This window comes from Pipistrellus hanaki, assembly GCF_964339955.1.
Source record: "Pipistrellus hanaki genome assembly, chromosome: 6".
Taxonomy (NCBI): domain Eukaryota; kingdom Metazoa; phylum Chordata; class Mammalia; order Chiroptera; family Vespertilionidae; genus Pipistrellus; species Pipistrellus hanaki.
In genome coordinates, this window is record NC_140508.1 from 4,021,417 (window position 1) to 4,041,940 (window position 20,524).

The 20,524-nt window shown below is 40.8% G+C and overlaps 1 protein-coding gene across 1 annotated transcript in view; it reads right to left on the reverse strand.

The window, feature by feature from the left end:
• The window catches only part of SYCP2 (synaptonemal complex protein 2), a gene marked incomplete at its 5' end in the record, with an annotated part of 88,814 nt that overhangs the window by 23,957 nt on the left and 44,333 nt on the right, over positions 1-20,524 (reverse strand). Inside the window, 5 exons of the mRNA XM_084888977.1 lie at positions 4,259-4,430; positions 4,921-4,978; positions 7,308-7,363; positions 7,998-8,055; positions 8,146-8,216. Coding sequence (XP_084745103.1) covers positions 4,259-4,430; positions 4,921-4,978; positions 7,308-7,363; positions 7,998-8,055; positions 8,146-8,216 — 415 coding nt within the window. The remainder of the gene's footprint in view (positions 1-4,258; positions 4,431-4,920; positions 4,979-7,307; positions 7,364-7,997; positions 8,056-8,145; positions 8,217-20,524) is intronic.

Consider the following 20,524-nt stretch of genomic DNA (forward strand, 5'->3'; position numbering starts at 1 on the left):
AGCAAGAGAAAAAAGTTAGTTACCTACAAGGGAGTACCCATACAATTGTCAGCTGATTTCTCAACAGAAACTATGCAGGCCAGAAGGGAGTGGCAAGAAATATTCAAAGTGATGAATAGCAAGGACCTACAACCAAGATTACTCTACCCAGCAAAGCTATCATTCAGAATTGAAGGTCAGATAAAGAGCTTCACAGACAAGAAAAAGCTGAAGGAGTTCATCACCACCAAATCAGGATTACATGAAATGCTGAAGGGTATTCTTTAAGAGGAAGAAGAAGAAAAAGGTAAAGGTAAAAACTATGAACAACAAAAAGCCATCAAATACATATCTACCAACAAGTGAATCTAAAAATCAAGTGGAAAAAAATCTGAAGAACAGAATAGACTGGTGAATATAATAGAATCAGGGACATAGAAAGGGAGTGGACTGACAATTATCAGGGGGAAGGGCGTTTGAGGGTTGCGGGAAGAGATTAGACAAAAATCTTACACCTATGGCTGAAGACAGTGGCAGGGGGTAAGGGTAAGGGCATGGGGTGGGGTGGGGAATCAGGTGGAGGGAAGGTATGAGGGGAAAAAGAGAGGAACACCTGTAATAATCTGAACAATATTTATTATATAAAATTTTAAAAAAGAAAAAGAAACATTAATACTTTTTTAAAATTGCTGATTAAATCAATGATTAACATAATTTTAAAATATAACGAGACCATCAATAGTGTTAATGTTGCTCTAGCTTGTTTGGTTCAATGGGTAGACTGTTGGCCTTCAGACTAAAGAATCCCTGGTTTTATTCCAGTCAAGGGCACAAAACAATTCACTCGAAAGTTCAACTTTAAAAGTAATTATTGACTATAATATTCTAATCTTTCATGTTTCCCAAGATATATAAACTACTTTGTCTTTTATTTGTACAATTTCCCACTAGACTGTAAGTTCCCTGAAAACATGTGAATTTCATGTTTCTCCAATGCTTTAAAGTCCAGTAACTATGACTAGATCTAGGATATCCTTGAACATTTTCCCACAAATTTGATCTACATTCTAATTACTGCAATACTTTATCCTCTGAGCACACTAAGCTACTTCATACTTCTGTCTCTTTTTTTAATGATAATTCTGCTGCTTCTTTTCCTTATGCATATGACGGGACTCTCATCTGATTTCAAGAATCAGCCTCGCCGAAACCGGTTTGGCTCAGTGGTAGAACGTCGGTCTGCAGACTGAAAAGTCCCAAGTTCGATTCCGGTCAAGGGCATGTACGTTGGTTGCGGGCACATCCTCAGTAGGATGCGTGCAAGAGGCAGCCGATTGATGATTCTCTCTCATCAATGTTTCTAACTCTCTATCCCTCTCCCTTCCTCTCTGTAAAAAAATAAATTAAAAAAATCAGCCTCATATCTAAACTCATGACAAAGTTCATTTCCATATGTCTATTTTTCTTTTTAAGCCATTACCTCCTCTCCGCCCTCACCCCCAGCCCCACAGGTTGCTACGGGTTATTTTTATCCTGAAATAAAATAAAAGCTGATTCCTAGAAAAAAAGAATATAAAAAGATGTAGGAGCCTCTGGGACAACTTCAAGGGTACCAACATTTGCATCATGGTAGTGCTGGAAGGAGAAGAGAGTGAACAAGAAGTTGAAAACCTATTTGCAAAATTACAGAAAACTTCCCTTACCTGGTGAAGGAAATATTCATACAAGTACAGGAAGCTCATAGTGTACCAAAGAGGCCCACACCAAGACACATCATATTTAAAATGCAAAAGGTTAAAGACAAAAAAATCTTAAGATCTTAAAAGCAGCAAGAGAAAAGCAGTTAGTTTCCTACAGAGAATCTCTCAAAATACTATCAGCTGATTTCTCAAAAACTTTTCAGGTAAGAATAACATGGTAAGAAATATTCAAAGTGATGAAGAGCAAGGACTTACAATCAAGACTACTCTATCCATCTATCATTTAGAATCAAAGGATATATATAGAATTTCCCAGACAAGGAAAAGCAAAAGGGATTTACCCCAAACCAGTATTATGTGAAATGTTAAAGGGTATTCTTAAAGAAGTAGAATAAGAATAAATAAAAAATATGAACAATAATATCGCAACAAATACATATTTGTAAACAAATGAATCTAAAAACAAAATAAATGAAGAAGCAGAAAACAAACAGACTAATAGATACAGAAAACATTTTGATAGTTGCTAGATGGCAAAGGTTTTGGAATGGGTTAAAAAAATGAAGGGATTCAGAGGTGCAAATTGGTTGGTACAGAATAGTTATGGGGTTGTAAAATATAGCACAGGGAATATACTAAATAATATTCTAATAACTATGTATGGTGTCAAGTGGGTTCTAAATTTATCAGGATGATCACTTAATAAGTTACATAATGTCAATCACTAGGGTGTACATGTGAAACTAATATAATATTGTATGTCAAATGTAATTAAAAAAATAACTAAAAGTAAAATAGCTGATTCCCTTAAAATAAATATAAATTTAATAGCTCAGTTCTGTTGTCTTCTAATAAAAAAAATAGAATATATAAAGTCTTTGTGGTTTAGTAAATATTAAAATTAATGTTAAGTAAGGAAAATGGTCATTATGTCTATCACAAAACATACCTCAAACTCTTATCCAACTACTTCAGGAGATTTGCTAGAGAAAGCAGAAGCCATATGCTAGCAAAACATTCTGTGAAAGATTTGGGCAAAAATATGTCTGCAAGAAAATTGTTTTCCTTTCAATATATTTTTGCTGCATCTATATCAATTCCTAAAACTTATGTGTGTTCGGTATGGCAGGAAATGGGGATGTTGTCCATGCTTTGATTTTATTTAGGGTGCTGGGTTCATGAGTACTTAATATAATTATTCACAATAAATACCCAATGACTGAATAACAGTAGGTTAAGAACAGACACATGGTGACAGTATGTCATGAACCAAAGATCATAATAAGTCACATTTTATGTCCCTAAAGATCCCATTTTTAAAAACCAATTTAAATATAACCATTGTACAAAAGTAATAATTGAAAAGCAAAACCACTATAGTGTTTGTGTATTTGCTTTCACTTTTTTTTCTATTCATAGGGGTGTGTAATAAAAAATACTATCCACATACAAAAATATATTTAGTTACCATCAGAGCATTTTATATAGCTAAAATAGTAAAATTATTTGTAACATACTACCTAATAAAAGAGTAATAAGCAAATTAACCATCACTCCCCTATACCCACAAGCCATGCTCACCAGTCATGCCCACCAGCCAATCAGTGAGTATGCAAATAAGCCCAACCAAGATGGCTACAGCCATAGAGAGCAGGAAAGAGGATTGGGTTTCCTAGGCAATGGAGGAAGCCAAGCTTTCCACCTGCCCTTGCCGGCCTAAGCCTCCACTCAAGGCTACAAGGTTTCAATTACAGAAGGTAAACAAATCCAAACAGAAATGGCTGCCAGCCACGGAGCAAGCAGGAGGCTTGCTCCACTCTAGGCTACAAAGTTTTAATTGTAGAAGGTAAATAAATTCCAGATACCAGGGCCTCCACTTGGGTCACCAGGGGGCATAGCTGGCCTGCAATCTACCGCAGGCCTCTGGCTCAGAATGCCCCACACCCCAAGGCAACCCCGACCCTGATCTGGGACACCCTTCAGGGAAAACCAGCTGGCCCCTATCCATGCACCAGGTCTCTCCTATCTAATAAAAGAGTAATATACAGATTGACCATCACTCCAACACACAATAGCTGCCCCCATGTGGTCAAAGATGGCTGCCCCCATGTGGACACAAGATGGTAAGCAGGGGAGGGCAGTTGGGGGGCACCAGGCCTACAAGGAAGGGCAGCTGGAGGCAATCAACCCTGCAGAGGAGGGCAGTTAGGGGTGACCAGGTCGGCAGAGGAGGGAAGTTGGGGACAAAGAGGCTGGCAAGGGAGCAGTTAGACATCAATCAGGCTGGCATGGGAGTGGTTAGCGGGTGATCAGGCTGGCAGGCAGAAGAGGTTAGGGGCAATCAGGAATGCAGGCAGGCAAGCAGTTGGGAGCCAATAGTCCTGGATTGTGAGAGGGATGTCCCACTGCCGGTTTAGGCCCACCGTCAGACATTCCTTGTGGGCAGTCGGACATCCCTCGAGGGGTCCCAGATTAGAGAGAGTGCAGGCTGGGCTGAGGGACACCCCTTCTCCCCTCCCCGCCCCCTGCATGAATTTCATGTACCAGGCCTCTAGTTTCACTATAAAGTCATATCTTACTTGATTTTCTACATTTCTCTTTCTTCTTCACACTTTTATTTCTGCTATATCCTATTAGCTGTGGTTTTGATTTTGACTCTCTTAACCAGCTAATGTCAGTCTTGCCGTCATCACAACTGTATTCTGTGTCAGTATCACTAAAGAGGTTTTTATTTTTATGTCTTCTTACAACCTATTAAAAAAAAGAATACTTGTAATAGATAAAGAAATGTGCTTTATATGTCATCCAAAGTAAGTTAAGCCAAAAAAACAAACAAACAAAAAAACAAAAAAAACCACAAGCAAAACAAACAAACAAAAATAATAATTTTAGCAAACGAATCTATCTGGCATTAAGGACCTATCTAAGAAGTCACGTGGAAATCCATATTAGAGAATTGTATTTTGTTTTCTGTGTTGTGTTAATTAAAAGCTAAATCACATCAGCTTGCTTCCTTAGATACATAATCTATTACCATTAAAGAAAGGAACTAAAGTTGTCACATCTATTACTAGATGATCACAGTAGTTCATAGACCATTAAGAAAAGTCAAATTGGGAACATGGATAAGCTCTGAGGGGAAAAAAATGATCTAATCATTTATGTTTTCCAGTTCTGTGACAATTTTTGGAAAATTATTTAAAAAAAATACTAGTTTTAATATCAGGATATTATAACTTACTTTTTTATCTTTGGTTTTGAGAGAAGGTTCAAATTCATCATGATTCCTTAAACCAACACTTAAACAAAAATATACATTAATTTTAATTAATCTTAAGTATTTTTTTTCCTAAGATAGCATTCACTGAACAGTTAGCCTTACTTTTTACTAATCTATATATATAAAACCCTAATGCAAATAGGTCAAATGTTGTGATGTGCACTGACCATCAAGGGGCACATGTGGAACATGGTGGGCATAGGCAGCAGGCAGCAGAACATGGAACATGGTGGGCGTTGGCCGTGGCAGGATGGTGGAGCAGGTGAACAGGGGCACCAGACCAAGGTGGGGTGCCAGTCGCTGTCATCGGGGCAAGCCTCTGGTGGTTACTAAAAATTCTTTGCTCCCATGTGCCATGATCCCAGCTGGCGCTCGCACCTGCTGCCAGCTCCAATCATCTGAGGGCTTCTTTACCTTCCCCTGCTCCTGAGGGGCAATTAGGGCAACAGCTGCCACTCACCCCCCCACTGACGGTGCTGGCCCCACTTGCACTGCTGCTGGCTCTGGCCCCAATTGCTCTGCACCATCAGAGCAATTGGGAACAGCAGTGGAGGCGGGAGCAGGAGGAAGACAAGGGGCTGCAGTGGGAGGTGCCAGGCAAGGGCACAGAGGATGGGCTGAGACCCGCGCCTGTTCCCACTGCTGCCTAGTGGTCCACAGTTCATGTCAAGGTGCATGAATTTGTGCACTGGGCCCCTAGTTCACTTATATATTTCTAACCAAGTGACTTTTCCTCTCTAACCTCACTTTATTATAAAATTACAAGATTAGATGAAAGTACTACTAAGTTCTTTCAGTTTTATCATGTAAGATGTACAACTAATATTAAAAGTGCACAGAATCTGGCCCTAGCTGGTTTGGTTCAGTGGATAGAGTGTTGGCCTAAAAACTGAAGGGTCCCAGGTTCAATTCCAGTCCAAGGCACATTACTAGAAGGGTTTCAGGCTCGATCCCCAGTAGGGGATGTGCAGGAGGCAGCTGATCAATGATTCTCTCTCATCACTGATGTTTTTATCTCTCTCTCCTTCTTCCTTCTTCTCTGAATAAAAAAAATATAAAAAAGTAAACAGAATCGGAATTATTAATTTTAGAAGTATAGTTGACTGTTAAAAAACATAGGATTTGAACTGTGCAGATTCCCTTATATACAGAGATTATTTTCAATAACTACTGCAAATGTATTTTCCCTTCCTTATGATTTTCTTTACATTTTTTCTCTAGCTTACTTTACTGTAATAATACTGTATATAATACATACAACATACACAGTATGTGCTATCAACTGTTTATGTTATTGGCAAGGCTTCTGGGTCCACAGTAGGGTATTAGTAATTAAGTTTTGGGGGAGTAAAAAGCTATACTCAAATTTTTAACTACATAGGGGGTTGATGCTCCTAACTTCTGTGTTGTTCAAGGGTCAACTATAAATGCTGAAATTTATTTATATATATATATATATATATATATATATATATATATATATATATATATATATATATATATATATAAAAATCTAAGTGACCAGCCCTAACCGGTTTGGCTCAGTGGATAGAGCATTGGCCTGCAGACTCAAGGGTCCCAGGTTCAATTCCAGTCAAGGGCATGTATCTTGGTTGCGGTGCAGGAAGCAGCTGATCAATGTTTCTCTCTCATCGATGTTTCCAGCTCTCTATCTCTCTCTGTAAAAATTTGATAAAATATATTTAAAAATAAACAAACAAACAAAAAAACTAAGTGATCAGACAACCAGATGACTGGCCAGTACCTGTGATGCTCACTAACCACCAGAGGGCAGATGCTCAATGCTGGAGCTGCCCTGTGGTAGTCAGTGTGCTCCCAGAGTAGGAGCTCTGCTTAGCTGATAGATGGATGCCAGACCCCAGGCTCATAGCTGGTGAATGCAGCTGAGGTAGCTCAAGCCTCTCTCATGGACACTCCCCCTGCACGCCCTGGAGGCAGGCAAAGCAGGCTGAGATGAGCAGGAGTGGCACCCTGCCCAGCTCAGGCTCCTCCCTGGCTGCCTGCCACTTTGTGCACTAATTTGTGCTAAGCGAAATCTATGCAGACAACAGGCTGGAGCCTGATGATCTGGAGGGTAAGGTTGGGCTGCAGTGGCGAGGAGGTCCACTGATCCCTGCAGGCCAGGTGGAGGGACCCTACTGGTGCACAAATCCTTGCACTGAACCTCTAGTAGTATAATAATGGGAGTAATCATGACAGTAGCTTTATATTCACTCTTTTCATATATTAAAAATTCTCAGATAAACTGGAAGGAAATATTTAAGAAAAAGAACAATTGAGAAAAGTGTATTATAATCTGATTCAACTAATAATAATAAAGCACTTACAATTTTATTGAATTATCCATACAGGCTTCTCTAGCTGTAGCTTGAAATTCCTGGATCTATATTGTGAGTAAGCATTAATTTTTTTTTCTTAGTGTCAAAATAAGGTAAACAAAAATTAAAAGAAATAAACACAAAATCTAGTTTCTATCACTTCATATAGTCTTAAGATGTGACAATAAAATTCAGTTTAGAAAGCTAGAACTGTAAAATATACTAAAAATAAAATAAAGAGTAACTGTTTTAAATTTTCAAGCCAATTTTAAATAAATATTTTAAATTATTGTATCTATAAGAAAAGTGATTTTCTTGATGAAATAGTCTGAGTTCCTCCATGTCCCAATTACTCATTTTTCTCTACTTCAGTGTGAAGGACTTGAAAGGATACTAAAATATAACTAGGTAAATACTAAACAAATATTAAAATATTTAAAAATGTTTGAAAAGAGACTTCAGGTGGTGAGCACACATGGAGTATATAGATGTTATATTACAAAGTTTTACACTTAAATTCATATGTTATTAACCAATGTTACTCCAATAAATTTAATAAAAATAAATAGAATATATATTTTAAAATATTTAAAGCACATTTATATGAGGATGGAAATAAAATATACTTGCTAATAACTGCATGATAGTTACAAAATAAATACTGAATAAATACAAAATAACTACAGATTTCTAGCTTACCCCAAGTTTTATAATAGGCTCGTCAGCTCCAGTCAAATTAAAATTGTAAACGTCATTCCTGTAAAAATGAAGAGAAATATTAACTCCATTATATAATAAACTTGTTTTCTTCAAATATAAATTATAAAATTTATGAAAAATTACTTACAATGAATGTTCAGAAGTAACATTAACAAAAGTAGTCTTCAATTGTCTATAACTTTTTTTCTGACCCTTTTCCTAAATACAAAAGGTTACATAAAACTATTCAAATTTGTACATTATTATACTTGGAAAATAAATAACATACGCAATTAAATTTTCATATATACTTTAAGTTGTTTTTCCACTAATATAAATTTTACATTCGTAACAGTTTCTTTAATGTGAATTAAATAAAAGCATTAAATATCCATACTTAAAAATACTGAAGACTGCCCAACCGGCGTGGCTCAGTGTTTGAGCATTGACCTATAAACCAGGAGGTCATGGTTTGATTCCCAGTCAGCGCATATGCCTGAGTTGCAGGCTCAATTCCCAGTAGGGGGTGTGCAGGAGGTAGCCAATCAATGATTCTCTCTCATCATTGATGTTTCTCTCTTTCTTTCCCTCGTCCTTTCTCTCTGAAATCAATAAAAATATATTTAAAAAATATTGAAGACTTCAGTATTAACTAAAAACATAACAGTATTAAAAATCAAATACAAAATATAAGATCTTATTGAACATAGGTAAAATGACCTCTCTGATATTCTACAAGCAGAATTTTAGTGATTCTAGAATCACACATACACACACAAAGCACTTTTTAAATACTCATTTGCTTTAAATTCTTAAATAGAGAATCTTTGAAATAGGCTAAGGTTTATGTAAACCATCAAGTGAAAGGCTCAAAATTTTGTCAATCAACTAGGGCTCTTAGGAAAAAATATGTGTGAGATTATTTCTATAGACAATTGTTCAAAATATATTCAACCTGATCAAAAAGTAGTGAGGGCAAAAAAGTTGCTAAATAAAATTCCATAAGACAAGAAAGCAGCCCTAGGCTGTTTGGTTCAATGGATAGAGTCGGCTTTTGGACTTGAAGGGACCCCGGTTCAATTCTGGCCAAGGGCACATGCCCAGGGGCACTGGGCTCCCAGTGTGGGGCATGTAGGAGGCAGCCCATCAATGATTTCTCCCATCATTGATGTTTCTATCTTTTTTTCCCTCTCCTCTCCACTATGAAATCAATAAAAATATATTTAAAAAAAAAAAAAAAAAGACAAGGAAGCAGCAATAGGTATATTTCCATAAGAGAAGGAAATTGGAAGTAGCCAAAAAAAAGTCTATATTTACAAAATAAAGAAGGAAGAAAACCCAGAAGGAATAGGAGGACAAAGAGGGAGGAGGGCCTCAGGAGTAACTATAGTAACCAATTTGAAAGGGAATATTGACCAATCAGAGGGGATATTAGGACACAGGAACTACAGCCTTTATAAACTATGGAAATAGGAAGTAGGTGGGAACCTTTCCCCCACCCCACGTGGGAGTCTGTACTTGTTCCTTAATAAATTTCTACCTTTGCTATAAAAAAAGTAAATAAAATTTTAATAAAATTATTGTTCTAATAAAATATTTAACTATAATTAGGTAAATAAATAATGTCACTAAATTATTACTAATCTGAAATAATCAGATTCTAATTTAATATTTAGTAAATTAGAAATATTAAAATGAAAATATTCATTTTAGTTGTAATTCATCTTCAATTTTATTATTTCTTTTAGCTGCTTTATATAGATTTGCATTATTCCAAAAAAATTTTCTCTCAATTTGGTGTCCCTCAAAAAAATATATACACACTTTAACAGTTGATAGCTCAATTTTGAAAATGAAATGTATTTTAATAAACATTGCCAGTTGATAGCTCAATTTTGAAAATGAAATGTATTTTAATAAACATTGCCTTTAGAATTATTCAAAGTATGTGAATATATTTTTTGAGATATTATTTCTTTAACTGATTTATCCTTTCCAATATGATTTTTACTATTGTTCAGTTACACTTGTTCATTTCATCTTTTGTATGCTAATGTAAAATGCTAGGTATTACAGAAAATACAAAAATGAGCAAAGGTGTTTTACAGGATACAAAGATGATGCTAAAACAGTTACACTCTGGTAAAAGACAGAAGTGATACAAAAAATCTGCAATAGTGAAGAAGTCATCAAAAAGTACCAAAATAATTGTGCACATTCAGAATTCTTGTGCATTTGGATTCTGAGTCAGGACATCTTGGAAATTTTTTGTAAAGAAGGCAGAATCTAAAGTAAGTCCTACAAGGAAGAATAAAGTTTTGACAATCAGAAAAGAAGGTGGGAGCCTGCTGAGTCAGTTCCAAGTTCTTTCCAAGGGTGGAAGAAAAAGAGAACAAACACTTCAGGGAATCTCAAGTTACACAAAACTTGCCTAAGAAACAGGACTGACTTTGAAAGAGACTAGGGAACCAGCTTAAGTCTCCATACTTACTTCTATAAGCAACAGGGATCCAAGAAAGGTTCTGAACAAGAGAATGACAATGACAGGATTGAAGTTGTGTGATTTAGAAATAAAACAGCTAGTAATGAATGGATTAGCACAAAGAAATACTAGCAGCATTAGTATTACATCAAGGCTATTGTAGTAATCCAGGGATTAGAAATTTAGAACTAAAACTGATAGATCCTCCCCTCCCCCAACTGATGGATGGAGAATGACACTCCAGCTGCAGCAAGGACATTCCTGAGCACCTAATAAGGCACCTTATATGGACTATACATTGAACCACCAATCAGCACCTGCCAAATGCCCTAAGCCCCTGATTCCCAAGTTCCTAACTATGTGCCTTATATGAGACCACCAATCAGCGAGTGCTGAGTGCCCTAAGCCCTGTCCCTTCTTCCCCTTAAAAGTAGCCTTCACCTCAGCACTCGCTCTCTTTCCCCTCTGGAAGGCAGCCGGCAGCGTCTTCTCTTCCAATAAAGACTGTGTCCTGGTATCCTGGTCTCTGGCCCTCTGTTTCATCTTTCAAAAACTAGAAAAATAGCAGCTGGAATAGGAAAGAGAGGGAAGATTCAAGAGGAATTTACAAAATGTAAACCTCAAAATTTGAAATTAAGTTGAGAAAGCAATTGTGAGGAAATAAAAGATAATTGATATTTTAAGCGTGGGTGATGTGGACAAAGAGGCCACATGCTGACCTGAAGCTCAGGGGAGGCCTGCATGACAAGTCTTGCAAACTCAGAGACCTGAAGTAACCACAAAGGTCGAAATTGGTTTGGCTCAGTGGATAGAGCCTCGACCGGCAGACTGAAGGTCCCAGGTTCAATTCCAGTCAGGGGCATGTGACTTTGTTGTGGGCACATTCCTGGTAAGGGATATGCAGGAGGCAGTTTGGTCGATGTTTCTCTCTCATCAATGTTTCTAGCTCTCTGTCCCTCTCACTTCCTCTCTGTAAAAAATCAATAAAATATATTTTTTAAAATAATAAAGTAACTACAAAGGATGATCTGAAATTAAACTAAACGCAGTTATGGTGGGCAGTTACATCCTAGGCCAGTATCTTCCCTGACAAAGATCAACTTAGATCTTTACTGAGCCCATTTGCCTTTTGCCTCTAAGATAATATCTGTGAGATGCCTGGGTAACTTGTAACTTCCCTTTATCTGGAGCCGCTGGGGCACAAGATGTGCTGGGCACCAGGACAGATACCACAAATTCCTTCATTATCATGTTAATTGTTCCTGCACTCACCTAACTATGTGTCCATCATTTTACGTTTTATCCAATCCCAGGAGTTTTCCCAGCTTTGCTTTATCCCACTCCTTAATCCATCACCAATGAATTTCATGTAAACCACCTATGTCCCTCCTTTGATGGCCATGTATAAAAACAAATGTAACCTGTCATTCTCCTTACCATTATCTCAACTCGTTGAGGTTTTTTTTTGGTTTTTTTTTTAAGTTAAAAACATCAATGAGAGAGAAACATCCATCAGCTGCCTCCTGTACACCCCCCTACTGGGGATGTGCCCACAACCAAGGTACATGCCCTTGACTGGAATCAAACCCAGGACCCTTGAGTCCACAGGCCAACACTCTATTCACTGAGCCAAACCGGTCAGGACTCATTGAGGTTTTGCTTCCCAGCATATAAACTCACAAAAATTCTTTACAGGTGTCAATGTTTTGTGGTGAGAGGACAGGGCAGGGCGAGGCTAACTCCTGACTAGAACCCTGCCTCCTTGTGGGGCAGGGCACAGGAGCTATCCTCCATTTTTGGTAACTGGATCCTAGCCTCTCCCAACCAATCAGGGTCAGCCAAAGCAGTGACATCACCACCGGAGTAAAACCCTTGGACTTGTCGAAGTTCGCGCTCTTGTCCGCCATGCTGTCAGCGTGAGTGGGACAGAGCCCATGTTAACATGGAAGAGGCTCTCTTGTTAATTGCATCAGACTTGGCTCCCTGCCGGTCTTTGGGGATCACGGAATCTCGGTACAACAGTTTGTTTTTTTATGTTAACAGTGAATAATAAACATTAACGAAAATATGGGTTTAAGGAGGTTCTACTTATCAGGGAAGATAGTGTTAGGCAGACATGTATAGAGCAAGGATGATGGGCTAGGTATAGGAACTCACCAGGCCGAAAACCCAGATGTCTACCAGGGGCAAAACTGGGAAACCAAGAACCTTGTCCCCAGGGTAACCTATGCTTCCTTAGCATATCACCAGGTATACAGTTTAGAACCCCTGACCTTTGCCTCCCTAAAGATAACATCCAGGCCTCAGTCATTTCAGCTCCAGGCCCAGAAAAGCAGCAAACAAGACAAGTGGTGCTGCCATGTCTGCCCCTGGACATTGAATAATGATCCCCTGCCCTGGCACCGACCAATCAGTGGAGAACACAGCGCAGAAATAGCACATCTGGAAAACTGATGAATATTCTGAAATATAGTGGCAACCATACTTTGGTAAAACTGCTCTTTGAATTTTAACCCTGCTAAGTCTGGCTCCTGCCTGATTAAACCCGGAATACTTATCTCAGCTTCCAGGTGGAGACCTGGAGGCTAAGGCAATTTTCCCTTGCCTGGGACCAGGACCACAGGAGATTGATTCCCACTGACTAGTAGCTTCAGGGATAGAAACTGTAGATAACCTTTAGAGTCTAACCACTGAGCTCTGCTTCTGTGTTATCACTATTGCAAGATAGGGCCACATTCCAATGTCCAGCAGGATGTGACTGGGAACCAACCCTGCAGGCTATCCCCAGTCTTTAGAATTTAGTCTTTAGGATTTAGAAACAAAAGGAAAATTCTTGCGGTTTAAACCTTTAAAAGGAATTGCCTGCCCCTGAAAGGGTGCAGTCATTTGGAGTCCCCCTGCGTGTGGTGCTCTTGTGGCTGTCCTGGCCAGTTCAATAAATCCTTGCCTGCTTTTTTTTAAATTAATTAATCAGCCTCTGGTGGTCTTATTTTGAACCCAGAGTTCGATCCCACAACATTCTATGGAGATACTACCCTGAGACCTCCCTTAAGATTTCCTCCTGCAAGAGAGAGAGAGATAAATTTGCTCTAGACAAAGGACCCAGCATGTACTCTCCCTCCCAGGAGCATGCCCTTGCCATTCCCATTCCTCCCTCCTTTCCCCCTCAGTAACATATACCCTAACCTCTAAGGGACCCCATGAGACTTGAAACCAGGAAAGAAATGGGCAGAGGCAACTCATTTGGGGCTAACCCCTGAACCTGTCTCCAAGGCCCCCTTCCCTCTGACTTCTCAGTGCCAAAGCAGCCCAGCCTAGGCTTTCTGGTTGCTTCTATGCCCTTCCTTGTTTTGAGGAGGAAACTGGTCTTGCAAAGCAGGCCAGGCCATAAAAACTGTGAACAAAGCACTGCCCTGGAGTGGGGGGGTGGGAAGATGTTATCACTGGCCCCAGGGGGGCCTTCCTGTAAGCCCATGAAAGGGGGTGGAGCCATATCTGCAAGACAAAGACCCAAAAAGGTTATAAAAAGCAAAGCCCTCTGTGTGTTTCTTCACTGATTTGGAAATTAATCCTGGAGTCCTTTAGTGTTAATAAACGGGGTCCCTCCCTTTCTCTAGGAAGAGTGCTTGGTATTTGTTTGGTCTTCTGCAACATTTGGTTCCCTGAACCAAGAAGCTAACTGCGTTTGGCTCTTGTCTCTGGTGAGTGGATGGGGCCTCTGGAAGTCATGTAGTCACGTGCTGCTGACTTTAGCAGAAATGAACAGTGGTGTGTGTGTGGGGGGGGGGGGGGTACGGGGGGCGGGGAGGGATTCCAGGAGCTCCCGGACCTTATCCCAGAACCCAGACCTTATCCCAGGACCTGCTGGCATCTGGAGAAAGTGGACGGACACCTCTGGATTTGTAGAAAGAATCAGTAAGGAAGGGGCCCCAGTCAGTCAAGCCCACTCCAAGTGAGTGGAAGGGGAGCTTGATCACTTCTTTGGAAGTCATAGGACTTTGTCAGGTAAATCAGGAATCAGGACTCCGGAGGTGAGTGAATTCAGATTCGATTAAGGAATTATGGGTTCACTCTTCTGTTTGTTTGTGTGGGACTAGCCAATTTGCTACCAAGAAGGGGGGCTGGACACAGTCTTAACTCCTCTGGTAGGTTCTCACGGAGACACCGGTAGAGAATTCTGTTCTGGGACGTGGGTGCCAGAAGTGGTCCCATGCCCATCTGGGGAGTTGGGCATTATCTGCTCAGCTCCAGTCTAGGCTAGTCTTCTGAGAGAGTGTGAATACGAATGTTTTTCTGTCTTGGCATAATTATCTGCTGATTAACTGGTCTGTGTGAAAGCAAAAACTACTTTGATTTTCTGTTTGCTCTTCTGGTTAAAACATTTGATTTACTGAAGGCTGAACCTGTGATGGTCTGCAAAAGTCTCAAGCAGCGCTATTTAGTTTTCTCTGAGATGTTTGCTCTCTATCATGGAGGTATTGTGAAAGAAAAAAGCCACATGCTAACTGAAAGGGCAGGGCAGGGCAAGGATGAGCTCCCGACTCCGCCCCACAGGGCGAAGTTATCCCTAGCCCTCACCCAACCAATCAGGGTTAGCCGAGGCAGTGACATCACCACCAACCGGAGAAAAACCCCTGGACTGGGCGAAATTCGCTCTCTCTTCCACCATGCTGCCGGCGTGAGTGGGAAGAGCCCATGCTAGCATGGAAAAGGCTCTTTTGTTTATTGCATCGGACTCGGCTCCCTTGTGGTCCTTGGGGATCACGAAGTCTGGGCGTAACACTAACCTGACAAGCTCAGGGAAGGCCTGTGTGGCAGTCTTGCAAACCCAGAGACCTAAGATAACCACAAAGGATGGTTTGAAAATTAAATATCTAACAGGTTATAGTAGGTTGTCATGTCCCAGATGTTTTCCCAGACAAAGATCAACTTTGATCTTTTTACTGAGCCCATTTGCCTTTTTGCCTCTAAGATAACATATCTGTGAGATGCCTGGGTAACTTGTAACTTCCCTTTTTCCGGAGCCCCTGGGGAACAACCAAATGTGGTGGGCACCAGGACAGATGCTTCAAATTCCTTCCTTATCATGTTAATTGTTCCTGCACTCACCTGAGTACACATCCATCATTTTACTTTTTATCCAATCCCAGGAGTTTCCCTCTGCTTTGCTTTCTCCTGCCTCCTTACTCCATCACCAATGAATTTCATGTAACCCACCTATGTCCCTCCTTTGATTTCAGTGTATAAATAGAGAAATGTAACCCGCCATTCTTGGGAACATTATCTCAATCCGTTGAGGTTTTGCTTCCCGGCATATGTCGACAGTTTTGGCTCAAATAAACTTATAAAAAAATTCTTTACAGGTTTCAATGGTTTTTTTCATTAACAGTATAGTTGATAAAAATTTCTGTCTATGTTTGTGTACTAGGGGCTTTGTTCCTACACTCAAATTTTGCTGTGTTAGGTTGAAATTTTGCTGTGTTAGGTTGAAATTTTGGAGTTATGGGTTTTATTTAAAGGTATTTGCATCTTTCCTTGTCTCTTTGGCTGGCTGGGACTTTCAGGGGCAGGGCTCATAGCTTCTCAGGGTGGAGAGATTTTATCCTGCCCCTGCCTGATTAAGGATCTTTTCTTTAAGGAGACCCTCCAGGCTTTTAGTAAATTTCCTGCACCCTTGTCGGTCTCTTGCTACCAATCATGGGGTTGGGACAAAGTAAACCCAGTGTTCTCAATTGCATGTTGGAAAATTTCGAAAAGGGTTTTATTGAGGACTATGGTATTAAAATGAACCCCAAAATACTGAGGAAATTCTTTGAATTAGAATGGCCAGCCTTTGGGGTCAGCTCGTCCCCAGAAGGCTCTTTAGATGTAGGACTAGTCAGGGTGGTCTGGAATGTAGTCATTACAGACCCCAGACACACCCAGATCAGGTCCCTTACAGCTGCTTAGGAATTGCTCAAACCTTGCTGCCTTGGGTCTGGTTCTATAAGGTTTTAATAGTAGGAGAAAAGAAACAGGTTTCTCAGAAGGGAACCAAACCCCTTGTTCTGCCAGGATCCCCTGAGGAAGTCCTGCTAATTTTACCATCTCCATATGAACCACAGGCAGCACCAAGTGCTAACCCAGCTGGTCTAAAAGGTCCAAAACACTGCGCCCCCTTCCATTTCTCCTCAACTAGGCTCTCCAGAGCCAATTTGGGCAGCGCTTACATTTAGCCGATCAAGGGCCGAGGCCACAGCCAGCCCGTCAGATGTCTCTAAGGGAGATTTGGGGTGCCAAAGTAGTTGGCGAAGATGGGACCTGCAGGAGGGAGGGTCAGTCTATTATTATCAGCCCTTTACCACCAGTGATATCTTGAATTGGAAACATCACATCTCAGCTTATTCTGGAAAACCTTAGGCCATGCTAGATCTCCTAGGAACGATTTTCCAGACCCAGAAGCCCACCTGGGTGGACTGCAAGCAGCTCCTTTTCGTGTTCTTTAACACTGAGAAGTGCATGAGAGTAGTCACAGAGGATCGAAAGTGGCTCCAAACCCAGGCCTGGGCGGGAATATTAGATACAGAAAGATGGGCCCGGAAGGCCTTCTCAGATGAGGAACCCAACTGGAACCCAAATTCAGAAGATGGAAGGATTGGTTTAGAAAGATATTGGCTGGCCTGGAGCCAAGAAGCCCACCAACATGGCTAAAATCTGAGGTTTTCCAAAAGCCTGACAAAAGTCCAGCAGCTTTCTTTGAGAGGCTATGTGAGGCATACTGGATCTACACTCCCTTTAGACCTGAGGCCCCAGAAAATCAAATCATGGTAAATGCCATTTTTGTAGGCCAAGCCTAGCCTGGCATCAGGAGAAAATTACAGAAACTGGAAGGGTTTGCAGGACAGAATGCTACTGAACTGCGAGAGATAGCTAAAACAAAAGTTTCATCAATCAGACAGTGCAGCAAGGAAGAAGAAAAGAGAATATAAGAAAAGGCCAATATAATAGCAACAGCTTTTAGAGGCTCAGGCTCCCAGACAGATCAGCAAGGATACAGACCAGGGGGAAAAGGAAGAGCAAGCCTGAGACGAGACCAGTGTGCCTATTGTAAGGAAGCAGGACACTGTAAGAATGAATGTCCCAAACGGCAAAGTAAAAAGACTGAGCCCCCTTTTCTGTCCAGTTGCTATCAACCAGAGCCACCTGAAGCAGATCTCATTGGGCTAGCAATGGCTGATTCTGACTATGACAGACCAGGCTCACTTGCTAGGCCCATGGTCAGAATGAAAATTGGGGGCCAGACCGTGGACTTTATGGTTGATGCGGGAGCTGAGCGCTCAGTAGTCACTCAGAAAGTAGCACCTCTCAGGAAAGGAGGTCACCATTATTGGAACTACTGGGAACCAGACCATTCTGCCGCCCTTGCCAATGCCAACTTGGCGGTCATCAAGTAATTCACAAATTCCTGTTCTTGCCAGCCTGTCCAGTGCCTCTAATGGGTAGACACCTTGTAGCCAAAATGGGGGCAGAAATCACTTTTGCTACAGATGGCTCAGCACAGCTTCGCCTATGCTGAGACCTCCCCAATGATCCTGTCCTTAGCAGTACTGAAGGAGGAAGAGTGGAGACTTTATATCCCCCAGACAAAGGCCTCACCATTAGAACCTGAATTAGAGAAGGAATTCTCGCTGGTCTGGGCAGAAGGGAATCCTCCAGGACTGGCTAAGGACCATACCCTGGTACTAATCAAGTTAAAGCATGAAATACAGCCTGTTAAATTGCCAATATCCATTCCAAGGGAAGCACACCTAGGAATCCAGGTCCACTCAGACTGGCTGCTTCAGTGGGGACTTGTTAAACGATGCAGGTCTCCATGGAACACACCTCTCTTGCCTGTCAAAAAGCATGGGACTAATGACTACCACCTGGTGCAGGATCTACTGCTGTTAATGAGGCTGTTATAACCCTGAATTCAGCACTGCCAAATCCCTTCTAAGACTCATCCCACCAGAGGCGGAATGGTTTATATGCCTAGATTTGAAAGATGCCTTTTTCTGTCTTTGATTAGCAACTTCCAGTCAGCCTCTCTTTGCTTTCGAATGGGAAAACCCAACTACAGGAGCCAAGGAGCAGTTCACCTGGACTAGACTGCCACAAGGTTTCAAGAACTCCTCTACTCCTTTTAGTGGAGCACTAGCATATCTGACCTAAGTTCTCAGGACAGGACTTGGGATGTGCTCAGAACAATGCCAAACAGGGTCCTGTGGGACCAATAGGAGTTTAACGCTGTGGGCAAGTTCCTATTGAGAACTTAGAAGTAGATTTTACAGAAATAGGGCCTAGCAAAGGGAATAAATACCTGCTACTCTTTGTTTGCACCTTTTCAGGTTGGGTCAAGGCATATCCCACTCACACTGAAAAGGCGAGAGAAGTCACTAAGGCATTGCTTAAGGATATAATTTCATGGTATGGAATGCCTCTGACCATAGGGTGCGATAATGGCCCAGCCTTTGTAGCAGAAATAGTACAACAGGTAGCCTTTAGGTATTAAATGGAATCCACATACAGTTTACAGGCCTCAAGAGTTCAGGGAAAGTGGAGCGCGTGAGCCAGACTCTAAAGCAGGCTATGGCTAAGCTATGCCAAGAGACAGCCTTATCCTGGACAGATATCTTGCCTTTTGTACTCCTGTGGATACACTATGCCCCAAGGGCCAGGGTAGGTTTCTCTCCCTTTGAAATTCTACACAGTAGACCTCCTCCCTTAATTCAGCCAAAGGGAGATTTGAGAAAAATAGGAAACTTAAAAATCCAGAAACAACTACAAGGACTTGGAAAAACTGTCTTTGAGGTCCACAGTTGGGTTACTGACCAACTACCCATCTCTCTAGGAACAGCTGTACATCCTTCTAAACCTGGAGATCAGGTTTGAGTAAAGGATTGGAAAAAGGAGCCCCTCAAGCCTACCTGGAAGGGACCCTATCCAGTTATATTAACCACCTCTACAGCCCTTAAGGTTGCAGGACTAAACACCTGGATCCACCACTCCTGGGTAAAGCAGCCCACCTGCTAAGTGACATTTAGTCTGAGTGGAAGATGACCTCTGACCAAAAACACCCCCTGTGGATCACCCTCAAGAAGACAGTAGTCCTGGCCGAGCAACCTGTTCCAAGGAATTCAGATAACACCTTGCTGAATTCTCCCTAACACTAATCTTTCTTATCTCCTCCTAACGTAACATGCTCTAGTATTTCTGGATAATCACTGTTTTTATCTAATAATTCTTATTTTGTCTTTTTATGAGTGCCATCGGAATCTGAGACTAGTACCAGGAGGAGAACTCATCTGCTCTTGGTTGGACACAGAAGCACCATAAAATTACCGCTCCCCACACAGCAAGGAAACAAAGGCCTTATCATAAGTTGTTGGATTACACCTTGTCATGCCATCCTTTGCTCCTTGCTTAGAAACCTGCCACCCAAATATGCTAGACCAGGTAGTCCATGAGAAAACACAATTGTTATAGTTATATTAGTGTGATGTTAGATTTATATTTTAAGGATTTAAAACAGTGTGAGAATAATTATTTGTATGATTTAAAATAGGAATGAAAGCATTTACTTTTATGAGTGATTTACAGTTTAAGTGTGAATTATATTTCTGATCTTATTCTAATTTTAAGTAAAAGAAATTATTTGAAATGTGTTTTAGGCTTATATAAGTAACTCCATTTAGTGTGATTTGAATCCATTTTGTAAAACTTGAGTTTTAAGACTGACTTTGAGCCCCGAACTGTGTGAATGCCCTAACATGTGCTTATCTGGAAAGTTTTAACTGTGTGGATGCCCTAACAAGTGTTTATCTGGAAAGTTGGAAACCGAGGCAAAGAGTACCTGGAGAGAGCCCGATTAGACACACTTTAGATCCATTGGTTGCACCCAGAAGGAACAAAGAAACACCCAGAAATGGCCATAAAAGAAGGGACCTAGAGGCACTGGTCAGAGACCACGAAGTGGCCCTCCACCCGACGTGTTCTCCCACTTTTCTTCCTGTTTGAAACACTGCAT